At 45.6% G+C, this 26161-nt stretch overlaps 4 protein-coding genes across 13 annotated transcripts in view; 1 reads left to right on the top strand and 3 right to left on the bottom strand.

The window, feature by feature from the left end:
* The window catches only part of dync1i2b (dynein, cytoplasmic 1, intermediate chain 2b), a 10689-nt gene extending 9967 nt beyond the window's left edge, over nucleotides 1-722 (bottom strand). For all 6 annotated transcript variants that reach the window (XM_056596428.1, XM_056596426.1, XM_056596425.1 and 3 more), the window contains exon 1: nucleotides 608-722. The gene's annotated coding sequence lies outside the window, so the exon portion shown is untranslated. The remainder of the gene's footprint in view (nucleotides 1-607) is intronic.
* A 1117-nt stretch (nucleotides 723-1839) lies between these two features.
* On the bottom strand, nucleotides 1840-7943 carry LOC130388094 (uncharacterized). Of its 2 annotated transcripts, none has more exons than XM_056597431.1 (5): nucleotides 7724-7943; nucleotides 3561-3624; nucleotides 3335-3379; nucleotides 2900-3060; nucleotides 1840-2693 (listed from the first exon to the last, which is right to left on the bottom strand). In XM_056597431.1, the coding sequence occupies exons 2-5, from the start codon at nucleotides 3622-3624 to the stop codon at nucleotides 1956-1958; spliced, it is 1008 nt and encodes a 335-aa protein (XP_056453406.1). In that variant the 5' UTR covers nucleotides 7724-7943; the 3' UTR covers nucleotides 1840-1955. The 2 variants fall into 2 exon arrangements, with proteins under 2 accessions (XP_056453406.1, XP_056453405.1); XM_056597430.1 differs by lacking the exon at nucleotides 7724-7943 and adding an exon at nucleotides 3918-4128.
* Nucleotides 7042-15978, top strand: pcyt1aa (phosphate cytidylyltransferase 1A, choline a). Of its 2 annotated transcripts, none has more exons than XM_056597426.1 (9): nucleotides 7042-7463; nucleotides 8748-8880; nucleotides 9952-10048; nucleotides 10519-10635; nucleotides 11260-11411; nucleotides 11845-11923; nucleotides 12221-12363; nucleotides 12713-12901; nucleotides 13677-15976. In XM_056597426.1, exons 2-9 carry the CDS (start codon nucleotides 8758-8760, stop codon nucleotides 13893-13895), a joined length of 1119 nt encoding a protein of 372 aa, XP_056453401.1. In that variant the 5' UTR covers nucleotides 7042-7463; nucleotides 8748-8757; the 3' UTR covers nucleotides 13896-15976. The 2 variants fall into 2 exon arrangements, with proteins under 2 accessions (XP_056453401.1, XP_056453400.1); XM_056597425.1 differs by lacking the exon at nucleotides 7042-7463 and adding an exon at nucleotides 7489-7931 and having other exon boundaries at nucleotides 13677-15978.
* On the bottom strand, nucleotides 15777-26158 carry LOC130388093 (AP-2 complex subunit mu-A). Of its 3 annotated transcripts, XM_056597429.1 has the most exons (12): nucleotides 25965-26158; nucleotides 24677-24798; nucleotides 20895-21160; nucleotides 20575-20657; nucleotides 20379-20384; nucleotides 20082-20217; nucleotides 19630-19774; nucleotides 18632-18757; nucleotides 18192-18327; nucleotides 17424-17521; nucleotides 17223-17334; nucleotides 15777-17121 (listed from the first exon to the last, which is right to left on the bottom strand). In XM_056597429.1, the coding sequence occupies exons 2-12, from the start codon at nucleotides 24748-24750 to the stop codon at nucleotides 16987-16989; spliced, it is 1317 nt and encodes a 438-aa protein (XP_056453404.1). In that variant the 5' UTR covers nucleotides 24751-24798; nucleotides 25965-26158; the 3' UTR covers nucleotides 15777-16986. The 3 variants fall into 3 exon arrangements, with proteins under 3 accessions (XP_056453404.1, XP_056453402.1, XP_056453403.1); XM_056597427.1 differs by lacking the exons at nucleotides 20575-20657; nucleotides 20895-21160; nucleotides 24677-24798; nucleotides 25965-26158 and adding an exon at nucleotides 19291-19308 and having other exon boundaries at nucleotides 18632-18754; nucleotides 20082-20421; XM_056597428.1 differs by lacking the exons at nucleotides 20575-20657; nucleotides 20895-21160; nucleotides 24677-24798; nucleotides 25965-26158 and having other exon boundaries at nucleotides 18632-18754; nucleotides 20082-20421.
* Nucleotides 26159-26161: the final 3 nt, after the last annotated feature.

The raw sequence follows: 26161 nt of genomic DNA on the forward strand, positions 1-26161 counted from the left end.
GTCTATAAACAAGTCAACATTTCATGCATTTCAGAAGGTAACCTTTGGTAACCTATTTTCTTTATGGTTATGTTTATTTGTATTGTGCAGGCCTGCTGTCTGACAGCATGCAGTACAACATCTAACCCGGCCGGTTCTCTGCAGAGCAATAGGTTATCTGGGTGTCCACGTTGATGAGTAGTACATAAGAGACACTTAAGAATTCAGATGTTTCTGAATCCTTTCAGATGATAAGGTAAGAAGTGATGGACAGAACAAGGCGACCATCACAGGGGCTGCTGAGGACACTTCTTTTGTCATTGCTGGACTCGACTCAAGGGTTTACATAATATTGTCTATAAACCACGTTTATCCAAATTATAAAACCATACCGATTTTTTCCTACCCTACATAATCAGTTGATCAGTTTACATTCATTTTAAGTAATCTGACTGTGGGGAACGTGAAGGAGGCTAGCTAGATTAGCATAGTAATCCTCAAGGCCGGCTCTGAGTCGCCCTAACGGACCGGCCGCTCCTCAGCCCCGCCGCTGTCAGAACCAGACCCACCCAGCTATACCGCTTAATACCAGGCTATCTGGGACAAATAAACATCCAACTGCAAATACCTGATGTCAGATCTGGACCGTAGGCCGTTTACTATCGTAGTCCGTTTTGATGTGTGCACTGTGTGAATAGCGGGGATGGTGATGAAGACTGGTGATGCTGGAAGTGACAGTTACACTAGTCTTCTTCACTAGTGTTTTCCCGAAGAAACAGCAGGGACGTTGTACCGCCCTCTGAAGGTTTGACACGGTATTAATTGAATGCACAATGCAGTGGAATCTCTGTGGCTATACACGGCATGATCTGTCCTGTATAAGTCGATTTAATGAACATAAGCCCTCTACACACCAAGATGATCTATTTCCCATTGGTAGAAATACTGATAGAAAGATTGGTGCGTCTATTACATTTCCAAACCCCTTATGAAACATAATAACCACTTAATTATGTATTTTATAGTAACAAAGACTGAGACAATACATCAACCGTTCCTCTCTGACCGGGTAACAGAGGAACGGTCGGTACAATCTCAGGGGGTTTGTGGTTCGGAGTTCTGTTCTCAAAGGAGAAGGAGAAGGGCTCTGCCCAGGGCCCTCCTGGATGAGAGGAAGATCAAAGGCTAAACTCAGCCTACAGGACGGTCGAGAGGAGAGGAGGAGGGCCTGGAGGCCTCGGGGCTCTCCTTAACGGGGGAGAAGGAGCATGTCTCCAAAGCCAGGGGCCTATTGCCTACATGTCTACTTTTTACCAACAGAAACACAGAAGCACAGACATCCAACACCCTTGAGATTGGTATGCTAGGGAAATAATCAATAGGAATGAATGCTACTGTGTCAGAGTGATTAAAGCAAGAATACAGCTGTAATGGAAGGTTTCATTTCCACCTGAAATATTAATGTTTGAATACTACCTATTGTATCATCACTACACTACTTCAGCTGAAGACTACCTGGGTCAAGATTTGGTGCCGATTTATTGAAGAAGAGGGAAGGTTTTATCAGAGGTGGTTTGAGAGGGATTCTCCAAGATACGCTGTGAGGGGATAATGATCCTTGTGAAACAGGGTTTTAGTGACCCCTGCTGCCATAATACACTCACTACACTTAATATGACACCGACGCTGTGGTGCAGCAGTGCCAACCACTGAGCCACACCATTAGTGCCTCATCTCAAACCCTTTAAATTAAAAAAACATTACTGGATTGCTGTGTGTATGTATGTTTATTTATGCGCAAAAAAAAAAGGAAATCTTGTTTTTGTTTACGTTTAATACATTTTCATACATTTTCATTTTCATCAGCAAATGATTTCATTGAGTGTTTAATTACATTTCTTGGTGCGTGTGTGTCTCAGTCCCAGTCCTGTCTGGATATAGTAACGCATTACACCATCAACCTCCTCAACGGGTATTTACTCTTCATCGGCAGCGGCGTTGATGTAGCGGTAGGGGTCGTAGAGGTCACGTTTGTAATCGTAAGGATCAAACTGCGGCTGGATCTCCCTCGCTTCCTCCGTCTTCTCCTCCACCTTCTCTATCACCGGCACCACCGCCGCGGGCGGGGGGGCAGGAGGAGGGGTGGCGGCCTGGGCGGGGCGTAGCGGGTGGTCGACGAGGCAGTCGGGGTCCCAGTAGGGGTCGCAGTCGTACTCCATGGACTTGCCCGCGGCGACGGGCGGAGCAGGTGGAGGAGGGGGAGGGGCGGACTTCTTGGGGGGCGGTGGCGGTGGCGGGGGGGGCGCGGCGGCGGCGGCGGCGGCGGCGGCGGCGGCGGCGGCGGCGGCGGCGGCGGCGGCGGCGGCGATCTCCTCCTTAGACTTGGGCCTGCAGGCGGCATTGTAGCGCGGGTCACATAGCACCGGCACCGCCCCCGTGGGCAGGAACACAATCTGCGGCTTGCACATTGTGTCCCTGGGGTTGCACAGGTAGAAGACCTCGGCGTCTGCCAGGGGGTTCTGGGTGGTGGGCGGCGGGGGGGGCTCCGTGGTGGTCGGGGGTAGGGTGGTGGTCGGCGGCAGTGTGGTGGTGGGCGGCGCCAGGGTGGTCTGCATGCCCAGGAGGTTCTGGTAGGCGGGGGCGTCCGCCCCGTGGACCTGCTCCAGGTGACGCATCTGCTGGTACAGGATGCGGAGTCTGTCGATCTCGTAGAGCTGGCAGGGAGAGAGATGGAGACGCACCAACGAAGAAGTCAATCAAAGAAAAATATAGAGGTTCCACTCTGTCAAAGGCCAAAAATAAATATCATCTTATTTAATTTGACGCATTGCAAAGACCTAAGACCTTTTTTCTAGGTAAACTCCACATTTCCAGATCCCCCACCTAGGATTAATATATACTTATTTCCATATCATCTTACCCCTTCGATGTGTCCGATGCTGTTGTAGAAGCGGTAGTAGGACTGGAAGTCAGGGGTGCTCCGGTGCCACTTGTCCTCAACGTTCCTCCTGGGTCGAGACTGGGACAAGAAGTCATGGGCTCTGGCTGAATCTATGCTGACGGAGCCCATGACTGCTTTCTCTGCCAAATATCCAGAAATTGTATGGGAGGAAGAGCAGTACATTTTCAAAGTCTCATTCACATTACAACATTTTAACTAAATATTTGATCAACATTTGATTTTTTATTTGAGGTAAGCACTTTTGTTGTTAAAGGTTTTTATGAATTGTTCATTCTTTTCTCAGCACTTTTTTTACTGCAACTAAAACATTGTGTAATTAATGTTGAAGAAAAGTTGGATTGCAAAGATACATAAATAAAAAATACATTAGAGGTACAAATACGTAAGTATTACCTTGAGCATCCTTTATTTTCACTAAAGATGTTGCTTCTAGCAAATCTACAGAAAATAACGGTAAGAGAATTAGGTCAGCGTTAGCGTGAAAATGACAAGTATGACCTCCATTCATCTGGAGGTAAGAGACAGTGACTTTGTTCTTTTCAAAAGTTATGCGTTAGCATGCCCATTTTACATTTATATTTTTGATTATAAAAAGCTGTATATTTGTATTGTTACACACCTGGTATTAACACCATGCAGCACAACGCCCAGAGCAGGGAAACTTTGGACAGCATCCTTGACATCTGCAATGTAAAACACGACGATCCATAACTGTTGCAAATATCTTCTCAAACTTATTCGGTTAAACTATATCAACAATTGTTTGACGGAATGCAGTAGGCCTAAGTGAATAAAAACTAACATATATGTATTTTTATTCTCTGTAGTCTTAACGTTTCAACTAATGAAACTTGCTGGAAAAAAAACGAATAGGCCTACTACAAGCATGGTTCAAAGATAGATAGTTGTAGACGTATCACCGTTTTTTATTTGATGACCAGAGAAATATCCTAAACAGAGAAGTTCCGCGTCTTACCTGTCCTCGTCTCTCTCGTGGCCAGCTGCAGGATGCAAAGTGTTTGTGAATATTTTACTGTTAATAAATACTCGACTTCGCGTCGCTTATAATTGGTGCGTTTTCATTGGCTCTCGACTCAAGTGGCTCCACCCCTTATACAGTCGAGACGTGGAAGAGCTCGTTAGAGCCTCCAACGAGGCTATGAAGCATATTAAATAGTACTGAAAAGTCCAACTTCAAAACAAATCGGGGTCCTTGTAAAGGCTTAACAGCCGTGCTCCCGCTGTGTGCAGCACAGGAGTTTGCTTGCTTGCTGACGATTTCTTTAAATCATGATCCTGATCAAAGTAATGGACACATAAGGCCCAAAGATAAATGTGTATGCCTTTATGCCAACCACAGAAACTGCAGATAAAACACATTTGGTTCAGTAAATCTTATAAACCTAGCAGGGTGGGACCAATATTAAAGGCAGACCTAACTTTGGTAATTCCTAGATCATGACAAAACATGCCAGCAAGGTAAAAAAAAAAAAATAGAAAGAAAAAATACCCTCCAAAAACAGCTGGGGGCTCTTTCAACTCTGTTCTTGGCCAGTACAAAAAAATAGAGGGGGACTCAGTAAACTGCTGTTTCTAGGGGGAAATATGCAGGGATTATGGGCTAGCTGGTTCAAACCCTAACCATCTACCATATATGCCTTATTCCAGTTTAAAACTCATGTGTTGCTTCTTTTTCAGGAAACCTGGAAATACAACTACTTTTTTTTTAACTAAATTAAGGAGAATATAAGCAAATTGTACTTCAATTGGCTGATGCAAAAATCCATTAACCACCTCAATCTCTCTGTCCCCTTCCCTTCGTTCAGTGAACTTAAGAGAGAGCCTCAGAGGAAGCTACTAATGACCCAGAATACAACATCTCAACACTAACATGGACTTTATTATTGTTGGTGATCCCTTACAATACCATACCAACACTGTTCTAGTACAGTGCTACAGCACTAGCCACTCACTGATCGGCCAAATACATACAGTCTGCGTTGTATTTGTTTGTTTTAAATGTCTCATAATCTTCACAGTGTCTTTTCACACTGCTCATTCCTGCTCAATGTGTGTGATTGTGTCGTGCTAAACCAGCCGGTGAGGCCCTGATCACAGAGTGCAGAGACACAGCGTCTGACAGACGGCACCAGGTGTGTAGTGGTGGATGTCATGCTGTAATTGCTGTACGCAGGCATGCCTTAAATGGAAGGGTAGGGGACGCTTGGTTCCCCTTAAATCATAAGGGACGTGTATACCTAGAGGTGTTGACATGTCTTATGGCTCAAGAGCAGCCGTCAGTAGGACAATATTCAATTCATTTAATCTGCATCGCATTGATTGAACATCCATTAGGAGGATTAGGCCTTCAAACACTTTCAGACATTTACATGTAGTCATTTTGCAGACACTTTTATCCAGAGTGACTAATAAAGTGAGCCTGAAGGAACAATTAAAGCAAACAATCAAAGTTGGAGCGCTTACAACAATGTTCAAAGGTGAAGGTACCAAGGAACATGAATCGGTTACATTGATTCAGTGTACTGGAGAGTTATCCAATCTCACACAATTTAACTTATAGTCATTTGATAACGATAAGTCTTGTGGATTCAATTCATATACTTAACCTTTATTGATTGTTATTCCACTGGGTTGGCACTAAGGAATTCTGGTTTAGAACGAATTCATCCGTATGAACTTTTATTAAAAGAAAATCTCGTCTTACATACAACATATGCCTGCAATTTTCATTCTTTGGCAATATTTGTTGCAGTAATATTTAAAGCTCGAGTATTAGAAAATGGTGACCCCGCATCTTATCATCTATAGCAACATAAAATTCAATATTATAAACATAATATTAATATATAGTAAAATGGCATTAGTTCACCATATTGGCCATGTTTAGGTCAAACTATGCAAAAGACCACATACTATTGGGTGGATTACTGCAATTTAAAAATAGTTTTCATAGAAAAACATTATCACCACCTTTGGGGGGGCAATTACCCTAACATGTGTCCCTCTTATCTTCCAATGAAATTATACCTTGTCCTGGGCGCTCTCTCAATCGGGTATCTCTATGTTTTTAGACGTGCATTCTCCGTTTTAAGAGGGTGGGTGGTTTGTAGTAAACCTGCCTACTTGTATTTAAAAAAGTTGATCTTACTCTATAGAATTACTATGATTAGGCCTTCTTATTAATTGGACTCTACAAAAAAATGTCTGAGAGAGTATTGTTCTTTGTATTTAGATAACTGAAAAAAATGACCCCATGATCAATAAAACACCAATAGCTCTTTCAAAGTGCTTGCATGTTCAGGTAAATTGTAGCGATATATTAGGCCAGCATAACAGATACTTTCTATGCTGACTGGACTCCCAATGTTGGTCAATTGATACATTTTTAGTTTATATCATGTTCCATCTGAAATTGTACCTCTGAAACCTCCAAAAATATATATAATAACAATAAAAATATATATATTATTATATTTAAGAAATATATAGTAAAATATTTCTTTATATGTACTTATAATTTTTAGGATATATTTTGGCATAGAGAATATATTGTCAGACACCGGGCGACACTACATAAAGGTCCGACGGAAATGAACAACATTTCTGTAACAACTTCTGGTCAACTGCAGTTTTGCTTTCAAAGTAAAATTACAGATTTCGATTACTTTCAATAAAATGATCAGGAATGTCCAAATGTCCAGCTCAACAGAAATTAATCCGTTTTAAACAGCGTCAACGATGAGCCAAAACAGAACTTGATCTTAACGCTTCAGGTTTATCTTCCTTTTTTTTTTGTGCTGTTTTTGATAATCCTAGAACCTCCTTGTGGTTGACCCTGGTGGTATATATACCATAAAACGTGCAGCCTTACATTGTTAAATTAGTAGCCTATAATAGATCTATCTTACTTAGTCAATGAACAATTGCATTGTTTCTTAACAGCACACTAAAACGTCGGAATTAAATTGATAAGAATTCCCTGATTTTGTTTTTAACCATTTCTCCGTGAACATTGATAAACGGGGACGCTGTCTTGACGGTTAGAATTTTAATTACTTTTACTCTGAAGGAAACGGAACTTCTGCATTGGGAGTGTGCAGACGTCTTGACGTCGCGTTTATATTTGTAGTTCCTACACTGCTGACTTGTCAGCATTAAGTCTACTAAAAGCTGTCACTCGGACTACGGATCGGCTTTTAATTAAAAAAAAACTTGGCTATCTGTCTGCCTTTTCATCAGTGTGACGACTGCTCCGCTCGTGCTGGCCAACGAGGAACCAGCCACTGGACAAAAGGACTAAAGGTTGTGCTACTGAGTTAAGTTAGCTAGCCAACTAGCTACAGCTAGAAGCTAGTCAGTCTGACGACTAGCTAAGTAACACTGCTAGCCAGCAGCGTTAGCAAGTTACCCTGTCAACTACCCTCCTAGCCTGCCAGCTGTCCTCCCAGGCCAGGAAGAGTCCACTCCTCCGTTATAGACTTCGGGACGAAACACGGAAACGGTAGGTGAGATGTGGCATCGTTTTTAGGAACAAATTGTCCTTGCTAACTAGAGAGAAGAAAAGTGCTTGTTAATTAATTTGAACTGTAACAGTAGTTGACAGCTCAACTCCTCCTGTGGGCTACTAATAATGGTTTGACATTAGCCATAGCAAAGCTGTCTTTGGTTCAAGGGGGATTTGCTTTGCTTTGCAGTACAGTATAGCAATATGCTGGCTGTGGCCATGGGAGATTTGCCTGATGGGCGTTAAGTTCATATTACCTGATCATGTAGGATTACTGTCTAGGCTCAGTGACAGTAACGAATCTGAACAAAGAAATCCTGTGAACGGCCGATGTCATTTAAGGTTTGAGTATGGTTGTAGTGTCAACCCAGCTCACAATCTCAATAATTGCAACAGGTCACGATTGAACACTAATCACTTGAATCATTTCATATTGACACCCCGACCAAGACCAACTGGCCAAGGGTAGGGGCTTCCCTGTTGTGCAACCGCTCGTTGAGGTTGCTGTCATTAACAGACCTCTCTGCATGGATACTATTTATTGAAGTGCCCCTGCCTGCCCTTTCACTTAGTCTTGCATTCACTTTTAATAGTTCATGCCTCGGTAGCAGACGGGAATGCATGTGTCCTGTTTAACCAAGGGTGTTGCTACTTTTAAAACATGCAGGGCAGTGGCTCATGAGTAGAAAAACAGAACAGCATTCCTGGTGCCTTAGCTGTGCCAGGTCAGTGAATGACAATTTAATGACATAAAAGGAATAAGGCTGGGTCAATATATAAAAATATGTTCATTGTGAACATAAGTGTATGCCTTTTCTTTGTGGAAGGTGGTTGGCTGTTGTGTTTGCTCCCTGGGAGTGGGAACAAGGCCAGGTGGCTGTTGCATAACGGATTCAAATTAAGTCCGGGCATTGTGAAAGTACACCATCTCCTGCTGGAGTACAGACCCATGCTAATCCCAACCAGACTCCTTTCCATGGTCCTAAACAGACCACTTAGGATGACTCTCTTTGAGGACTTAAAAATGAACAATAACTATGCTAACACTGTTCTGACTGGCAAGTCTCCCAGCTGAGAGTTTCTGCTCATTAATGACCAGTTTCGTGGTGTCAAATATTAAATGGAAACCATGTTTCGTTGCTGTTTCAGGCTGTGCTTGCCGGAACTATTGCCCTCTAATCGTGTACACACTTTGGGTTGTGAAATGGCACGGCTACTCTGTTGGCTCTTGCAGTGCTTGTGTGGTGGTGACCTTTTGTTGACTTTGCCCCTCTGCTGCAGTCCCAGGAGGATGGAGAGCCAGGGGTCCAGTGAGGTGCTGGTGTCCAGCAGAAAGAGGAGGAGAGAGAGGGAGAGCTCCTACTGTGAGTCCGAGGACTCGGAGAAGCCTGGAAAAGTCCCCAGATGCACTGTGGTGAGTCAAGGGAGGGGGACTCATGTTACGGCCGTCACTGAAGAGCCCGTTTGTCCTCCACTCCTCTGAATAGGCCGTAGTGTGTGTGTGTGTGTGTGTGTAGTTTGCATGTATGTGTGTGTGTGTGTGTGTGTGTGTGTGTGTGTGTGTGTGTGTGTGTGTGTGTGTGTGTGTGTGTGTGTGTGTGTGTGTGTGTGTGTGTGTGTGTGTGTGTGTGTGTGTGTGTGTGTGTGTGTGTGAATGTATTTGCGTGCATATTTTTGTGTTGCATTCTAACATTAAGGATAAAGCAGCCCATTCATATTGAAACATATGACACTCATTCATATTGCACAATCTCTAAACTCCTGAACTTTGCTTCAGTGATGCTGGATGTCCTTCTGTGCCTTCCTGTTGTGCTTCCCTGTTAGCAGACACTATATCATGTTACAATCTTACAGCAGTGCAGTGTGAAACAGGCCCATGCTCTGACACTAGAAAGTTAAAGGTCCCAGTACGCAGCAGGAGACATAACCTGTTTTACCACGCCAGCATTTGAGGTTGTGATTAGGCAAATGTTGAGTCCTAGACTGTTAATGATGGGAGAGTGGGACAGAGGGCGAAAGAGCATGTCATGCGGGTGACTTGTCTCACACAGTGAGAAAGGTCAAGTGACTTTTCTACATGGCTTCCCTACCTGCTACCTCCATCTGTTAGTATCTGTCATTTTTTTATCTGACGTATCTACGTCTTATCCTTCCTCCTTTCACTACCTCGTCCTCTCTTTGCATAAGGAGTTTGGTGGTGTGAAATTAAATCATTGGCACCCTACTTTATTGGATGTGCAAAGACATGCTCGGGTTCAACTTCCAGGGTCCAAAGTTATCCCCTGCCAATGGCAGGGGATAACTTTAATTGATGGGTACAAAGAATCTGGGTTTCATTTGAAAACTATCGTCTGGCCGGTAAATGATTCTGTCTGGCAGGTTCGAACCCTGATTAGACCAAGTGGGTGTTGTGGACCCCTAGCGTTCCCCAAGCCCCAAACGGCATTCATTTCATCAAGTCAATACATGTCTCTTGGGTCCACAGGGGCTGAAGCAGCCGGCTCCGTTTGCAGATGAGCTTGTGCCCACTAAAGCGCCTTACCTCAGAGTGAACATGGAGACGGCAAAGAGAGGAACCCCCCGTGAGTCTATGTCTCTCACCTGCCCCGCCCACCCTGTTCTGAACACATGGGCTCTGAATGTTTGTTATGGCCTCCTGTAATCCCTTTGTGCCTCCTGGGAGTTTACTGACTGTGATGCTGTTGCCATGTGCTCATTCCTTTCCCTCCTCACATCACTGGTCATCCTCACATATTGACATGCACTGAATGTTTACACATTTAAACCCGCACATTGTAACTTTTCTACTGCAGCCATTTACTCCATTCAAAGGTACCTGAATGATAACAATTCTCAAGAATAAAACAGGCCCATCCACGAGTCAATCCATTGAGGGAAGTCTTAGCTATAAATCTTTATTATGGTCCCCTATTGCGAGTTTTGCTCCAACTCAAGCTACCACCTAAGCTACTAGAGGTAACTAACGGGGAAACTTGCATAGATCAATTTGACTTTGTATTGTATTGATTGCTGATTGGTTCTGTCCTTGCAGCTGATAGGCCGGTGCGGGTCTATGCCGATGGCATCTTTGACGTCTTCCACTCTGGTCACGCCAGAGCGCTCATGCAGGCCAAATGCCTGTTCCCCAACACACACCTCATCGTCGGTGGTAGGTTCTTGAGATCGTCAATTTAACTGAAACCGACTAAATGTTCCGCCCTGCTTCTCAAGGGGGAAGGGGAGACGTTTGAGACAACACGCCCACCTCCAGCTCAGAGTGGGCTCATTAATGACCTGGAAGGAATGGTTCAATAGTGGATCACTTTGTGGCATCATTCATCATTATTAACTCTAGGTACTCTTTATCCAATTTCATTGGAGATTGTCTGAAACAATACGATTACATTGATGAAAAGGTGCGGGGCCTTCTGGGGAAGGGGGGGCTTTAACAGTGAATGTGAAGCCTGCTGTGCTGCAGCTGAAGTAACACTTTGACCGCTTCTCTGTTGACCCTGAATGCTGCAGCGCAACTATCGGTGCAAATAACACTAACAAAAGTAGTAATAGAAATATGAAACAATGAATTGCTAGAATAAGCAATGATGAATAGGATACTCGTAGTTCAAATACAATTAATACTAGAAGTGGGACAACGACACACAGGGACGATAACAAACGGTACCGTTGATGAGCTAGCGTAAGCGCTAACGCTAAAGCTAGCTCACCAACGGTACCGTTGTTGAGCTAGCGTTATCGTTAATGCCCCCCCCCCCCCCCCCCCCCCGGTCCGCAGTGTGCAGCGACGACCTGACCCACCAGTTCAAGGGCTTCACGGTGATGAACGAGGACGAGCGCTACGACGCCATCAGCCACTGCCGCTACGTGGACGAGGTGGTGCGCAACGCCCCCTGGAGCATCTCGCCCGAGTACCTGGCCAAGCACCGGGTAAGGGCGGGCCGGAAGGGGGGGTCCAAGGCGGGTCTGCAGGGAGAGGACCAGGGTGGTCCCGTGATGTTAGGGCGTCCAAGGCGGCAGCTCTGGTGATAGTAAGACAACAGCAACATGGTCATGCTTCTGAGAAATAAGCTGTCTGTAGGGAACCACGAAACCAAAACGATGCAGGAGATGTGTTGGCGTTAATCATGCTCTACCGGGCCTCCGATTCCTGTTATCTGGTGTTTGGAAAGTTTGACCTTTCTCCCCTTTTTGCATTCCCATTCCTTTAAACCCAACAGAAGCAGCTCATAAGGCATCCCATTTAGTTTCTTCCTTTCTTACTGTCCGATTTAAGCCACCACTGTTGTATCTCCAAAGTGTTTGGCGTACAGTGAGTGGGTCGTCGGGTGTGTTTGATGACTCGACCCGTTGCTCCCTACAGATTGACTTTGTGGCCCATGACGACATCCCCTACTCCTCGGCAGGCAGCGATGATGTCTACAAGCACATTAAGGAGGCTGGTGAGAACCACAGCTGTCTCCACATTACAGGACATGACATGACATACTGTGTGGCCCAAGGCAAAGCCCTGACTGAACTGTATCCAGGACTATGCACTGGCTTAAGATTCCCTTATGAAATCAAGCATCTTGAAATGGATCATTATAAAGCATGTTCCCCGTAACCAGTCGGAGCATGTTGAGTCAGGTCCCATGCAGCTCGCAAGCTGTGCAAGACAAACAGGAAAGTAACACGCATCACTGTGTTTCTTTTGGCTTCGCCCCACTGACCTTTAACCTCGCCCCCACCCTGTGCAGGCATGTTCGCCCCCACCCAGCGCACCGAGGGGATCTCCACCTCCGACATCATCACGCGCATCGTGCGTGACTACGACGTGTACGTGAGACGCAACCTGCAGCGGGGCTACACCGCCAAGGAGCTCAACGTCAGCTTCATCAATGTAAGCACACTGGCACACTACACATCATCATCATCATCATCATCATGGGCGTTATTATACACTACCTCAAACCATTCCTGGAAAAGGGAAGAGGAAGCAATGGTAAGGGGGAAGTGTTGGCTGTGATCTATAGCCATACTGGGTTCATAGCCGTAGCCTGTGAATGTTTTTCTTCTCAATACTATTTCTCCACAATGCTACCGTTCTCCCATTGCAGTGTAGACAGTCCGTGACCAACTACAATATCAAACAGCAAAGTCACGTTCCATCTCTAACCCTCCCTCCCTCTCTCTCTCTCCCCCCCTCCCTCCCTCCCTCCCTCTCCCCCCCCCCCCCCCCCCCCCTGCAGGAGAAGAAGTACCACCTACAGGAGCGTGTGGACAAGGTGAAGCGGAAGGTGCGCGACGTGGAGGAGAAGAGCAAGGAGTTTGTCCAGAAGGTGGAGGAGAAGAGCATCGACCTCATCCAGAAGTGGGAGGAGAAGTCCAGGGAGTTCATCGGCAACTTCCTGCAGATGTTTGGCCCCGAGGGAGCTCTGGTGAGAACGGCGCCATGAGAGGTCACTCTAGGGTTCAGCGCGACGTGCCTGAAGACGCTTAAAGCCCGGACTCTGAACGGTGGAGTCCGACACACACACAGTGATAGAGTTATACGTCAAAAGAATCTTCCGTAGCCACAGAGAATGCAGATCGGCCGCTGAAGTACTTCCGAGAATTCGGATTAGCCACTGAAGTACCACAGAGAATGCAGATTGGCCTGCCGAGGTCAGCCTGTCACTGTGACCTGGGCTGGCTGATAAGAAGCCTCAGAGGTTTAAGATGTTCTTCTGATGGTGGGTTATCGGCATTGCTGTGTCTCTGGAACAGAATATAAAAAAACATATACAGAAATGCATGCATTCAATTCACTAAGAATCACAATTTTTTTCCCCCTAGAATCTCGTCTCGTATGATAACTTGTATCCGCAGTCACTCCCTCTGGTTTCTGTTGTCAGATTCCACACAGAAATGTGACACCTAAATGTTCAACTGCGGTCGGTTAAATTAGTGTTTAAATAATATCTCATCTGGCCAAAAGAGCAATATAATTCTTCTAAATCCACAACGTGGGGGCCAAACACCTTGCACCCCCCTCCAAAGTCACAGGGCCTAAAAAAGGATAGGTCATGTTTAAAAATAGGAACGCAAAATAGAAAATCTGAAAGTCACTCAGAACCCTTCCAACAACCATCCACGTGTGTGTCTTGTACTTCTCTACCTTCAGAAGCCCCCCCCCCCCCTCCATGAATACTTTGCATTGCCCCCCCCCTGCAGAAGCACATGCTGAAGGAGGGCAAGGGCCGCATGCTGCAGGCCATCAGCCCCCGCCAGAGCCCCAACAGCAGCCCCGCCCGCGAGGAGGAACGCTCCCCCTCCCCCACCTTCCGCCTGCCCTTCTTCAACAAGACCTCCCCCCCGCCCTCGCCGCCGCACCACAGCGCCGCCCGCAGCTACCCCATCAGCGAGGACGACGACGAAGACGACGAAGACTAGGGTGCGAGCGTCTGAAGGATGTCTAGAAGACGTGTTGTTCCGACGGGAAGAGGGGCTTGTGTGCGGGCGTCTGCACAGCTCTGTCTTAGCATACCAGTAGCAGCGGTCGGTCTCTCTTTCTTATTGTTAGCTCTTCCTTTTGATCCCCACTTGTTACAGCGGTTTTTGTTTATTCTCTCACAATGTCGGTTGCACGTTGACCGCTCACTGTAATCAGCCACTTGTGCAGCACTTCTTCTCCTTCTTTCTTTGCCCGTCAATTTCTAAGCGTGTTCCTTTTCAATGTGATCAAGGTCAGTTTTAAAATGCAATATCTGGTGCCCTTTTGCTACTCGGAGGCAGTCATCCCCTATCTTGTCCTTTAGTCCCTTTGGATTTTTTTTGTTAATATTTTTAGTTACTGTCACTTAATGAATATGTACACCTTGTTCTTCACCTTGGTTTTCCAATGGTTATGAAGAGTTTCTCAGTATTTCTATGTGGTTGTTTGGCTAGCATTGCTGCACGGTGGGTGGAATCACTACGGTGTCGGGTTTGATTGGAAGAATAGGTTTGCCCTACAACACTACATAACATAATCCAGTTGTTAAAAGGTGAAGGGCTTGTTATCTGCGTACACTAACTGAAACTAATCCAATCAGCGTTCTTTGTTCGTTCTTCATCCAACATGTATGTTTATATGATCTGAGAAAATTCGGCCTATTGCTTATTTTTCAGTCTTTTTTTTTTAATTCGGGAAAGAGAAATGTTTTTTCAAAACCCCTTTCCCCCCCCTTCTAAAAAAGGTGTGAGCATGCATGGGCCGTGCACAGTTCTGTGTGCATGTGCATGTTATGTTTGAGTGTGCATTTAACTGCAAAGCTCTTAGGTGGGCATGTTTTAACCTGTTGTCCCAGTGTGTTGACCCCTCTGTCCACTGACACGATCTGGCTGTGCTCAGTGTTGGATAATAAATCAATAACTGATTTAAAATCAATAACCTGTTGCGGGTTGCACCGCTGTTCTTTCTGTGGAGGAGTTTACGGATCTCGTTCTTTTGAGATGAATCTTGAAACATTGAGCACAAATATCGTAATCAGTTGATTTTTATAGTTCGCTGTCTGCTTTTTGTGGATGACAGAGAACCCAAGGCACCCTAGAAACTGATTTCAATGAAGTCATCAGATGTTAACAAGGCTCCAGGGTTTTGTTTAACCAGCTTGATGCAGATCACAGCCATCCTTTATTCAAAGGTTGAATTCAATTATGGATTCCGTTTTGGGATACCAAATACAATACCCAGTTTCAGATACTACAACTGGGTATTGAACATGTACGATTTGCATGTTACACATAATTCTCAATTCAGAATATTATGAACAGTACATAATTGAATGTGTCCCAAAACTTCAAGCTATTCCCAAAAAAATATGTCGACATCCTTACATTTTGAACGTGAAGACATTGCCCACAATGAGCATTATATTTATCGATGTTTATATAATTCTCCAATTGTGGAGTTGGATCCAACTTGTGTCAAGTATTGTCATTTTTAAGGTGAGCATGAGTTCTGTACCCTTGATAAACTGAAGCCATCAAAGCCATTTCTTTCAAATTGTTTCACAGCCTTGCCCAAAACTGACCACCTGCATATTTTACTGTTGTAAAGCAATAGCGCTGCTTTGGTTATTCTAACAGGCTAGAGGAACAAGTACTAGTGTGATGAATCCACTGATGTCTTTTGGGAATCTGTACATTGGAATTGTTCTGGGGGTTACCAGAAAGTGTACATGGGTTAGTGAAAAGCCAGTACTACAAAGACAAAAATGTACAATTCTAACACTCTTACTGCCATTATTTTTGTTGTTCTGAATGTGCAGAAAGTTACAAATATATATAAAAATGTTGACCAAAGAAATTGTCATTTTATCTTCTATCCTTGGTGGGCAATTGTGGTTCATAAAGTTATGTTTACTAATGCAACATTATAGTTCAGTTTCCTGTATTCTAACAGCACTCAATTGCATTAACCATGAGAGAAAGTTGACATCCATAGCTTTTATAGCACCACACTCAAGCATGACAGTCCAATAAACACTGCAATATAGTGCGTGATGTTTGGACACATGGTCAATCTTTATTGGACACAGCAGTCACCAGAGCTACAAACATGAAAAAGCCAACAGACAAAGGTGACCACTAGTAGGAGACAAAATCACATCTGCTCACAGGACCCACTCGTCTGGCCCCCACATATTTAATCATTTACAATTAAGTCATGTTAGTTCAATCCAGAGAAAAAAAAGCGCAAAGCTGAGATGAAACAGCAGAAATAAGCTGTAGTTGGAGGTTTGAGCAAGAGCTCATTAGTGGTGTAAAACTGTCAACTGAAGGGAAGTCTTAAGTAAAAGGAAAGGTAGCAAGATGGGGTGCACTTTATACAAAGTACACTCATTTGGTCATTCCTAGCTGCTGAGACCATGTTAGTACACCAGCAAAGCAGCGATTAGTTTGAAAATTACTCCCAGTACAATTTCCCTATTTATTTTTTGCATTGAATGGCAGATAAGGGCAACACACCGGGAAGTCGAGGACTTAGTATATCAAAAGCATCCTCGGTCCCTCCCAGCACGTCAGGTATCACAAAGCTAAGCCCCTTGGTCTGACGACTGCAGTGTCTACATATAAAACAATCAAAGGTATTAACGTGTACTGGATACTTGAGGATCTAAAAACAGGACATTTCCCTTTTAAACTAACTATAGCGCAAATAGTAGCACAGTAACATTAAGGACTAGAGACCAGAAGCCCCTCCTCTCCCCCGTCCCCTTCCTCCAGACCACCAGGTCCATTATGTTAACCTGTTCACTCCCCACTAACAAGTTATACGATAACAACTTCACATTTTGCATATATCTGTGCCTTATGCCATGTTTATTAATTTTTCTCCAAATTCTAACACCAATTTCATTCTTATTAAGGGTTGGGGAGAAGAAGGATTGAGGCAGAGAGGGTATGATTCCAGAGAGCGAGGAGAAGAGGATAAAGAAGGGGGGGAAGGGAGAGGAAGACCTGCTGCTATTCTGGGGGGGAGCCTGGGAGGGGCTAAACATTAGCAGCGCGTCTCGTAGATCCCTGAGCGGCCGATGTAGCGGACCCATTTGATGACGTCGTGGTCACTGTAGTTCAGCTTGGACTCGAACACCTTCAGGTAGCGCACCTTCAGCCCCGACGGAGCGAAGGGGACCTGGAGACCAAGGGACACGTTAATGCATGATGGGAGTTGTAGTCCACAATCTATGTCAAGACTTAAACAGAGACTTCAGGGAAGTAAGCGCGTGTCCCGACCTCGAAGTTCATGGAGATGGGGGGCCGGGCCCATTTCTTCTTGTCATTGGTGGGCAGCAGCTCAATCTCAGCGCTGATCTGGGACTCCTTCATCCCCGCCATGCGCTTGATCCTAGAAGAGACGATCAAGCAATGAGCAACGGAAATCAAGAGGATTGCTGCAGTTGAGACAGAGAACGCAAGAGACGCAGTACGACTTACTTCCACACGATGGCGTTCTCGCTGGCCTTGTACTTGGCCTTTCCCTTCATACAGATCACCTGCACACCGCTGGTGTTCAGGGGGGTGGGGATGCGTACCTGCAGGGGACACAAATACACACACGTTAAGGGCCTCTGATGACGATCGCATAAAGTGAGCTGTGGACCCCAGGGGAGGAAATAAAACTTGGCTTAATTGCCTTTTAGGGTAGGCTATTGGATAGGGCACTTTGTAATTTGACAATCGTGCAGAATTATTGACCCAACAGCATGGTGCCGCTGCCCGACAGTTGCCTTGGCAACTCGTCTCCTCGGCAGGTGTACGTCGTCAGCCACCCTGGAGTAGTGGCTGTAGCATTATGCTGCTGTACATTCCTCCTTCAGTGTGGATGTTGGGACGTTGTCAATCTTTTGGACTCTTCAATTATATATCCAGCTTCAAAACTGCCAAACTGCATAACATAAAATGACTACAAATTGTTGCACTAACAATATTTTTGCAATGGCTGGCTCATGGAACTCATTAATTCAAGTACGCACACCGTCCTCCCTCACTACCTATCCTCCATGGATCAATACACAAATTACAGAATAATGAAATCCCATGCATATCTTCGTTTCAAAGAAGTAAGCTACATCCCATTTGACGTGACCGAAACCTCCATGTTCAAAATATAGAGTACAGAGACTACGGACTGATAGCAGACATCTTCCCACCAAAAGCACCACCAAATAAACCAAAGACTGAAGCTCATTGTTGGGGGCTCACCTCGATCTTCTGGGCCAGTAGCGAGGGCTTGAAGTTGGACTTGATGACCACCTTGACCTCCAGCTTGGTGCGGCCCACCTCCCGCACCAGGGGGATGACGCGGAACGGCAGGATGATGTCCTTAGTGGTGCGGTACCTGGCAGCGCACAACAACAACACACCATGTGAACGTCCACACGGGGTCTGCTACGATAGCGCGCCAACCTGCGTTAACCAAGCGATGGCTGGGAAGAAGGAGTTCTACCATAGCGGTCGGGATCGCTAACCGACAGTACGTTTCAGACGCCGTCGTCAGACTTGGGGGTCAGTTAGAACCTGTGGAACGGTTTGACTCGCTAGGGCCCCGGGAACCCGAGAATGATAGGGGCCGAGTAGGCGCTGGAGAGCAGGAGAACCAAGCGAGTTCAGAAGACGGCCAACCAGCGACCAGGGCCACTCACCTCATGAGCTCGTACTCGCCGTCGGGGGGGATGAAGCTAATGCTGCGCTCAGAGTCAAACTTGCTGAGCCGCACGCACTGGTGGAAGGTGCAGTCGTCGATGGCTATGGACTGCTTCCCACTGCTGCTGCAGGAGGAGAGGGCCACATGGAGGGGGGGGAGGAGAGACAAAGGATAGAATATGAGAACATTTGTATGGTTCGATTTACACAATATCCACAGAAACGATACTCGCAGTGTAACAGATCAATACAAATACAACGATCACATCACAACAATATTTTCTGGCTCTATCACACACAGACAGACAGTAGTGTGCGTGTAAAGATACACAACCCAAAACTGGTAGTACAAGGACACAAACCCAAACTACTTTGACAGAAAGGAGCTCTTGTTAGATGTTTGGGTGAAGGGGTTAGGTGTGGACAGAGGGAAGGGTTGTGGGGGCTATGAAACAAACCATCACTACTGAGGGGGCGGCATGGACACTACAGTGAAGACACTACAGTGAGGACGTGTTTGACTGATGTTGCACTGGTGAAACAAAACGGCCCGTCAAAAGGTCCCAAAGCACCAACAATGAGGACCTCTCTGCAGATGCGTGTGTGTTTGTGCGTGTGCGTGCGTGTTAGGGCAGAGGGTCACTTATTAGTACAATACCTTCCTCCCCCTAAATCACTGAGGGGCGGCACACAGAGAAAGAGAGAGAACAGATGCATCCGCAGGGAGAAGGAGGGAAAAATAAAATAGTTCAAGTTATCCAGAAGGCCAACAGTGAGTACAGACAGGAAGAGAGGTGGACGAAGGACAGCATGGCGTCTTAGATACAACCATACACCCTCTGCTGCCCTCAAATCAAGACTAACATATACATGACTATTAGTTTGAAACAAGGGTATATAAACATTTCTTCAAATTCAAAGTTCAAAATGTCCAATCAAAAAGGAGTTTGATCATTGGTCCGTGAGCCCCCTAAGCCCTGCCCCCCACCCCACTCACCTCTTCACGGCCTCGTCGGTCGTGCCTCCCTTGCCCGCCTTGTCGATGACAATCTTGTCGTTCATGCCGAACTTGCACTCGGGCATGCCGCTCAGGTAGCTCTTCATCACCACCCGCCCTGACACGTGGGCGCTGAGCACCTGGCCTGGGGGGTTAGATACAGATAGTGAGCCATGGGCTTCTTCCAGTATCTAGCTGCTAGTTCTCGCTATGCTTGAGCGCCTTTACCCATCATGGCAAAAATAGCAAAACACAGCCCAAAACTTGTAGCAACAACTATACGGAAAGTCCCTGAAATGATGCGGCTAGCTTACCAAACCCCACAATAATTATAAATAAAGAGGGAAATTATTCAAAATGACAGTGCCTTGTAGGTCAGTGACTGTGGGATACACCAACGTGTAACACATGACATGTACTATCTTTATGTCCATGTGTGTAGCCCCACTGACCCTGCGGGGACATCAGCAGGTTGACGCTCTCCAGGACGTCGAGGAAGAGCTCGTTGCGGCGATACTTGATGCCTTCGCGCCGCCAGCCGATCTGGCCCGTCACCTGGCTGGTGATCTGAGACTGCTCCTCCTTTGTCTGGAGGAGGCGTAGCGGGGTGGGACAGCAGCAGGGGGAGAGTGGCAACAACAATGGACTTGTACAACGCTTCTTCTCGCAGGCTTGCTCAGGAATAAAAGGACCGTAGCAAGATTGTGTGTGTGTGTGTGCGTGTGTGTGTAATTGTGTGTTGCCATTACCTGATGCTGTGTTTGGTGTGATGGACATAGGCAGCAACAGTAATGAGAGGAAGGGGTGTGTGGTTCAGGAAAAGAAGGGAGGAAGGAAGAGAAGTACGGCTTTTAGTTACAAACAGTCATCAAAGTCAACAATATCTTCTATTGTAATTAAATGCGTGTCTCCATGTTTGTGTTTGTGGAGGAGCAGCAGCCTGACCTGTCCCTTGATGCCCTGCTGGGTGATGAATGTTTTCAGTGCGCCGGTCTCAGAGTTCTGTGGATAGCCAAAGTCCAGGATCTCTGTATGCACACAAGTACAGAAAAACACACAGCACCGAGCCAGATACCAGGGCATTAGACATGAGGGAAGCTGAAGATTTAGGAGATAGACGCATTGGGCTGAAACAAACAATGTTATGTTTTATTACAAACAATAAAACATAAATGCAGATAGTTCAATAAATGAATCCATCCGGATTAGAAAGTGACCCATATCCTGTAGACTCATCCTCCTCAATAGCCCCTGGTGCTGCTCACCGTCCAGCAGCTCGTAGATGAGCACAAAGTTGTTCTTGATGTTCTCCTCGCTGATCTTGCCGAAGTAGGCGGACATGACGTCGCACATCTTGTACAGGAACTCGAACACCATGGCGGCGTTGACGTTCTGCTTGGTGACGGCCGCCAGCCAGATGTTGGAGCGCTTGACGTGGAAGAAGCTGGTGCGGGCGATGTTGGTGACCGGCGAGCGCACCTGCTGCCGGGCGTGGATCACGTTCACGCGGAACGCGTCCACCGCGTTGCGCCTGGGGGGGGAGGGGGGACAGGTAGGAAGATGAAGACCTTATACCTCTGAAGGAGAGTCAGGATGGTAATCACTTGATAATCACCCCATAGCAGTGTAGAACAATATCAAAGCATCAATGGAGGATTTATATATGGGGATCGCCAACCAAAGTCATGATCATAGATATCCACTCGTTACTGCAAAGTAATGAATGAAAAGCTTGCAGCTTGCACGACACCTCATTGGTTGGTTTTATCAGATCGTCCTACGCAGATTAAGTACTTCCTGCTCTGAGAAAAAGCATCCAGGTTTTGGGTCAATACTTATCAGTGACTAGTGGAGAGAGAAGATACCTTTCGTCTGATATTCTGCAGAGGTCTTCGTAAACCAACACAATAATACAACAACCATTACACTTCTCAGCCATCATAAATCAGTTGTGGGCAGCAGCAGAAGCACAAACGCTGCACAATGACTTGGAGAAGTCATTGTACAGTGAGACAATGTTTCGGGGGGGGGGGGGGGCAAGGGTAGGTCGAGGAAGCATGTCATGTCTGATTAACATTTAGTAATCACAGGGTTCTCCCTCTGTGCACGACGCAGAGGCCCTGTAGAACCAGACGGGGCAAACTTTCCCAAGAGTGCAGTAAAGCTGGAGGGGATTAACCAACCCATTCTGTTCAAATTCCAAACCCAGGCCAACTCTTGTGTGTATGCGTATTATTTAAACAGAGGGACTTCACTGTTTTCGTTTACACAACCTAAAAATCGACAGAAAACATGTATTTAAGGATGACTGCTTAATCCAAAGTCTGAGCGCTCTAACCGAGCTACATGTATATTGGCTCTAAACTCAGCAGTGCGGTAAAGTGATGAGGTGATGTCATGATTAATTATAAAGCCATGACCCTATTCTTTACTTTGTGAACAAACTAATAACTCACCATAATTATTCTTGTCTATTTGCATGTTAAAACAGGCCCCAAAAACATGGGTTTGTCTTTGGGAGCTGCCAAATCCCAGGCTTAGCAGGAGGAGGTAGAGGTAGTAATGGGGCCCCAACACACACGATGACTCCCATGTCACAAGCAATCATTCCCCAGTTCAGGTTAGGAAATGCAGGGACTGTATTGCTTCATTGAATAAACAGATGATTATGAGTTAATCCTTCACGCTACCACTGTATCGAGCACTCCATAAGACACTTCTATATTAAGCCAACCTCAATGCTGTAAAGAGATTCCATCGATTTATTTATTTTTTACTTTTTAAGTAAAGAACCAAAGTCCAGAGTTATTTATTCCTGGTGACAAAACAGTGGTCCACAACATACCACCCTACAAGAGTGAAGATTGACCGACACTGAGCGCCCTTAAGGAAACCAGCGGATCTCATGCTCGGGTAACATGCTAAAGTCAAGTTTATTGGCAACAATGCTACGGGCTAGCTTATTAGCTTCTTTTGACATCAATTGACAGACTCTTATACCCCTTTTACACTGAAGCAAGGACACGGTACAGAGTTTACTTTTGGTGCACTAGATCCACCTGTGCTAGCCGACCTGGGGCTGTGACCCTGGTGGAGACACTTTCCAGTTTTGCTAAAAAGGGGAGGATTTAAGTTATCGTACGCGGCTTAATGTAGGGGAATGCCATTGGTTAAATACTGGAGGTGGGGCTTTGAACTTTGACTGCAGCAGTTGTCTTGACTTGGGCCGACAAAGGTGCCATGGAGATGGCCGACTGATCAACAACTTATTTGCTGCTTTTCAATAATGAACAACGTGCCAATAATGGATATTTGCAAGATTCAGTACCGAGAGAAATTCTGAAAATAAAAGACACATTCCTGGCAGTTAATACAGAAAGGTCTGGGTACAAAGTACAATATGTTTTTGTGACCACACTTTAACCTGATCACAGCAGGCGACAGAGGTCTTCAGTATGAAAGGGGTACAAGTTGGTTACTCTTAATCCGGTTAACTATTGGCCACACACCAGGGTGTTGATGTGAGGTCAAAGGGCATGCTTTTTGGGGAATGAAGGGAGGGGTCCAGCTGTATGGTTGCCATGGTAAAAGATGAAGTCATGCTTGGGCATCTCTTACCTATTCCTACCGGTGCAAGATGGAGAGATAAAGTGTATGTGTGTGTGGGGGGAGGCAACAGTGGTGGAAAAAACAGATGAAGAAAGAAGGATGTAAAGGAGAGACATAAATGCACAAGACAGACAGTTCTGTGCATCATGTGAAAACACAGAGGTGAAGCGCCTGGTTTCAAGATGGCAGACAGCTGACCAGCCACTGTTTATCTCCAGTCAGACAGGAGAGATGTCAGCAGCACTTTATACCTGTGTAACATGAACGGCACCTGTGATGCTCACAGTGCAATGTCATGTATAATTGAGGCAATGCTGCTCTCTGTAAAATGGACGATTGCAACATTTGACATGAGGAAGGGTCAGATGTTGGAAGCAGACACACTCACATCCAAGCACCCCGCCACGGCATGCATACCGAAGAGTTGGTCAGAAATAAAACGCCACAAAAGGAGAACGTGCCGACCATCCACCATAGGTTGCATTATATTTTCCATGTGTTGGGTGTGTGGCATCCCTCCATATCTTCAAGTTTCCACTTCACCAAGTAACACTTCCCGTATTTGCTGTGATATTTGGAATAACTTCAAGTTGGGTTTCACTTCTGATGACCACTTGACTAACTGTAGCAGCTGTTTGTGATTTGCTTTCCCTAAACTTGTAACCTGTGCCACTAGCCCAACTGATGGACTGTAACAAATACAGATAGGAGATATATAGAAATAAAGAGGACTTTAGGACCAACCAAAAACACAAACAATAGCCACAAAGTAAACAAATTGTTTCTGTGAGTACATGCAAATTAGATGGATAATATTTGCTTAGACGCTAAAAAGATGCAAATCACGCTTTCAAATGTCAGCTTATCCAGACTTCCTTCTACACCCGTTATTAAATCCTAACCAGAGGCCATGGCAACACAAGTCTGCCCCTTATCACAACAGGAAATGATGAATGCAAAAGGCTTCCCTGTTATTCACTCACCATTCTTCCGTCTAGCATGTCAAGCATGCAAAACGGGGCAGAGTAATTGCTGGAATAAAACATACAATTTCAGTTGGCCTTTTATCTTGGAATAGATTACGTCCATCTTCGATTTTGAGCCTGTTGGGTAGTTAATACTAACAAAGGACCACCGTTTCCACTTGCTGCATTTGTTTTGTTTTCAACCCCACTATATCCGAGTGAATTGGTTGGATTTCATTTTTCATAATAATTTGAATGTGAAGAGCGTATGTCAATTTGAAAACCATTTGAATATTGAGAACATCTACTGGCAAACTTTCAACAATTCAGTTCCACCTTCCAAGCGGTCGATTCACAGCTGAACAGTAGTGTTTTTTTTAGAAACGTTGGCCTTCTACATGCTTTTGACACCTGCTGGTTACACATAATGACAGCGTCAAACACTGACACTGCTACCTTCCCATTGGACGTACCCTATGTCATCGCGGTACACTCGGGAGATAAGGACCTCCCCCTTATGGTTGTAGATGAACAGTCCTCCAATCATTGTGGCTGCTCTTTACTCCCAAATGCCCATGGTGAACTCAAACACCACCTGAGGAGAGAGAGAGAGACAGATAAGAGGGAGACATGGAGACAGAGGAAAGGGGTGATTGTAATGAGGAAACAGCGACAGGAAACTGCATTTTCTAGTGAAAGCCGGGAACAGTGCAAGGGGTGACCCACATTACAGGGGGACGTTTGTCTGCTTGCTTCCGCTCGTGCACAGACACTGCTTCATTTCCAATGAATACACCCCGCAGCTGGGCCTTGGGGGTGTAAAGTCAGTGTTGTGTGTGACACACATATTGGTTCAGATAATACCTAAATATAGATTATTACATATGTATATATATATATATATGGATGCAAGGACACACACATTCTTACATGGCGGTACACAACAGTCACACAATGTAGCTTTTCCTTGAAAGGAAGATTAAGGCTGGATTAGCACACACACCACTCAAGCCTCAAGCTTTTAGGTAGCCAACTAGAAACAGAATATCCATTATTGGCCAGAGGGAAAGCATCGAATTTCCTAGCAATTAGACATACAGACACCAGGAAAATGTACCGCACTAGTAAATACATTTCTATGAAATAGCTGAAGCTTCCTGCAAATAGTAGGCTGGTTGTACCCATTCAGAAAATACTTGTTGAAGACAAGTGCTGAAGAGGTGCATGTCTTGAAATGATTGCGCGTGCCCGGCTGCTGTTCGTTTCGACACGCTAGATAACGGAGGGTCACAGGAAACCTAAACATATTTTCTCTAACGTCTCCCGGCGTCAGAGTCCTGCCGGAGACACGGTAGTGAGGGCGCTGCCCTAAGCGGGTTTAATCGCCCTAATATCGGCCCAAGTCAAGATGTCTGCTTTCCTCGAACTCACTCTCTGAAGGTCCGTATATATTGTGTTTGTTCTCCGTTATGTCTCTGCAATGTGTGCGTGTTCGACTCGTTTCTTAGGTTTACACATTCATAAGTGAAGACAATGTTGGGCATGGACGTCCACCACAAATGAAAGAGATGGGAGTTGGGCATAGCTTCCCGAGATAACCCGAGCTAACGTAGCTTAGCAAGCGAGCTACTTGGCCAAGCGACAGATACCCATGCTAACGTTAGCTCCGCTGCCCAGCTGAACAATGTTACACACTATGAAAGCCAAGTTACACAAAAGCAAAAACTACCATAACTATCTTCTGGGTTACGGTCGGCTTACCCTGAATCGCTCTAACCCGCCACCGGCGCTTGTCCCCTTCTCACCGCCGATGTTTATTCTAGGTTTGAATAGCCTTCTGGTTCACACACCCGCTAATTCCGCTCCTCCGTCTCTCCCCCTCCTCCTCGGCTTGGTGTCAGCTGACCGCCCGCTGACTGACGCGCTAACGTCCTGGGCAGAGGAAAAGGCGCGGCTGA

Source organism: Gadus chalcogrammus, chromosome 8, assembly GCF_026213295.1.
Source record: "Gadus chalcogrammus isolate NIFS_2021 chromosome 8, NIFS_Gcha_1.0, whole genome shotgun sequence".
NCBI classification, from domain to species: Eukaryota; Metazoa; Chordata; class Actinopteri; order Gadiformes; family Gadidae; genus Gadus; species Gadus chalcogrammus.

Coding starts and splice junctions, on each gene's coding strand:
- LOC130388094 (XM_056597431.1), bottom strand. CDS start 3,624: ATGTCAAGGATGCTGTCCAAAGTTTCCCTGCTCTGGGCGTTGTGCTGC. Junction 3,380..3,560: donor CTGCATGGTGTTAATACCAG/GTGTGTAACAAT, acceptor TATTTTCTGTAG/ATTTGCTAGAAGCAACATCT. Junction 2,694..2,899: donor GCATCGGACACATCGAAGGG/GTAAGATGATAT, acceptor TCTCCCTGCCAG/CTCTACGAGATCGACAGACT.
- pcyt1aa (XM_056597425.1), top strand. CDS start 7,702: ATGGGCGTTAAGTTCATATTACCTGATCATGTAGGATTACTGTCTAGG. Junction 7,932..8,747: donor CCAAGACCAACTGGCCAAGG/GTAGGGGCTTCC, acceptor CCTCTGCTGCAG/TCCCAGGAGGATGGAGAGCC. Junction 8,881..9,951: donor AAGTCCCCAGATGCACTGTG/GTGAGTCAAGGG, acceptor TTGGGTCCACAG/GGGCTGAAGCAGCCGGCTCC.
- LOC130388093 (XM_056597429.1), bottom strand. CDS start 24,750: ATGATTGGAGGACTGTTCATCTACAACCATAAGGGGGAGGTCCTTATC. Junction 19,775..20,081: donor CCTGCTGATGTCCCCGCAGG/GTCAGTGGGGCT, acceptor CTAACCCCCCAG/GCCAGGTGCTCAGCGCCCAC. Junction 18,758..19,629: donor ACCGACGAGGCCGTGAAGAG/GTGAGTGGGGTG, acceptor CTCCTCCTGCAG/CAGCAGTGGGAAGCAGTCCA.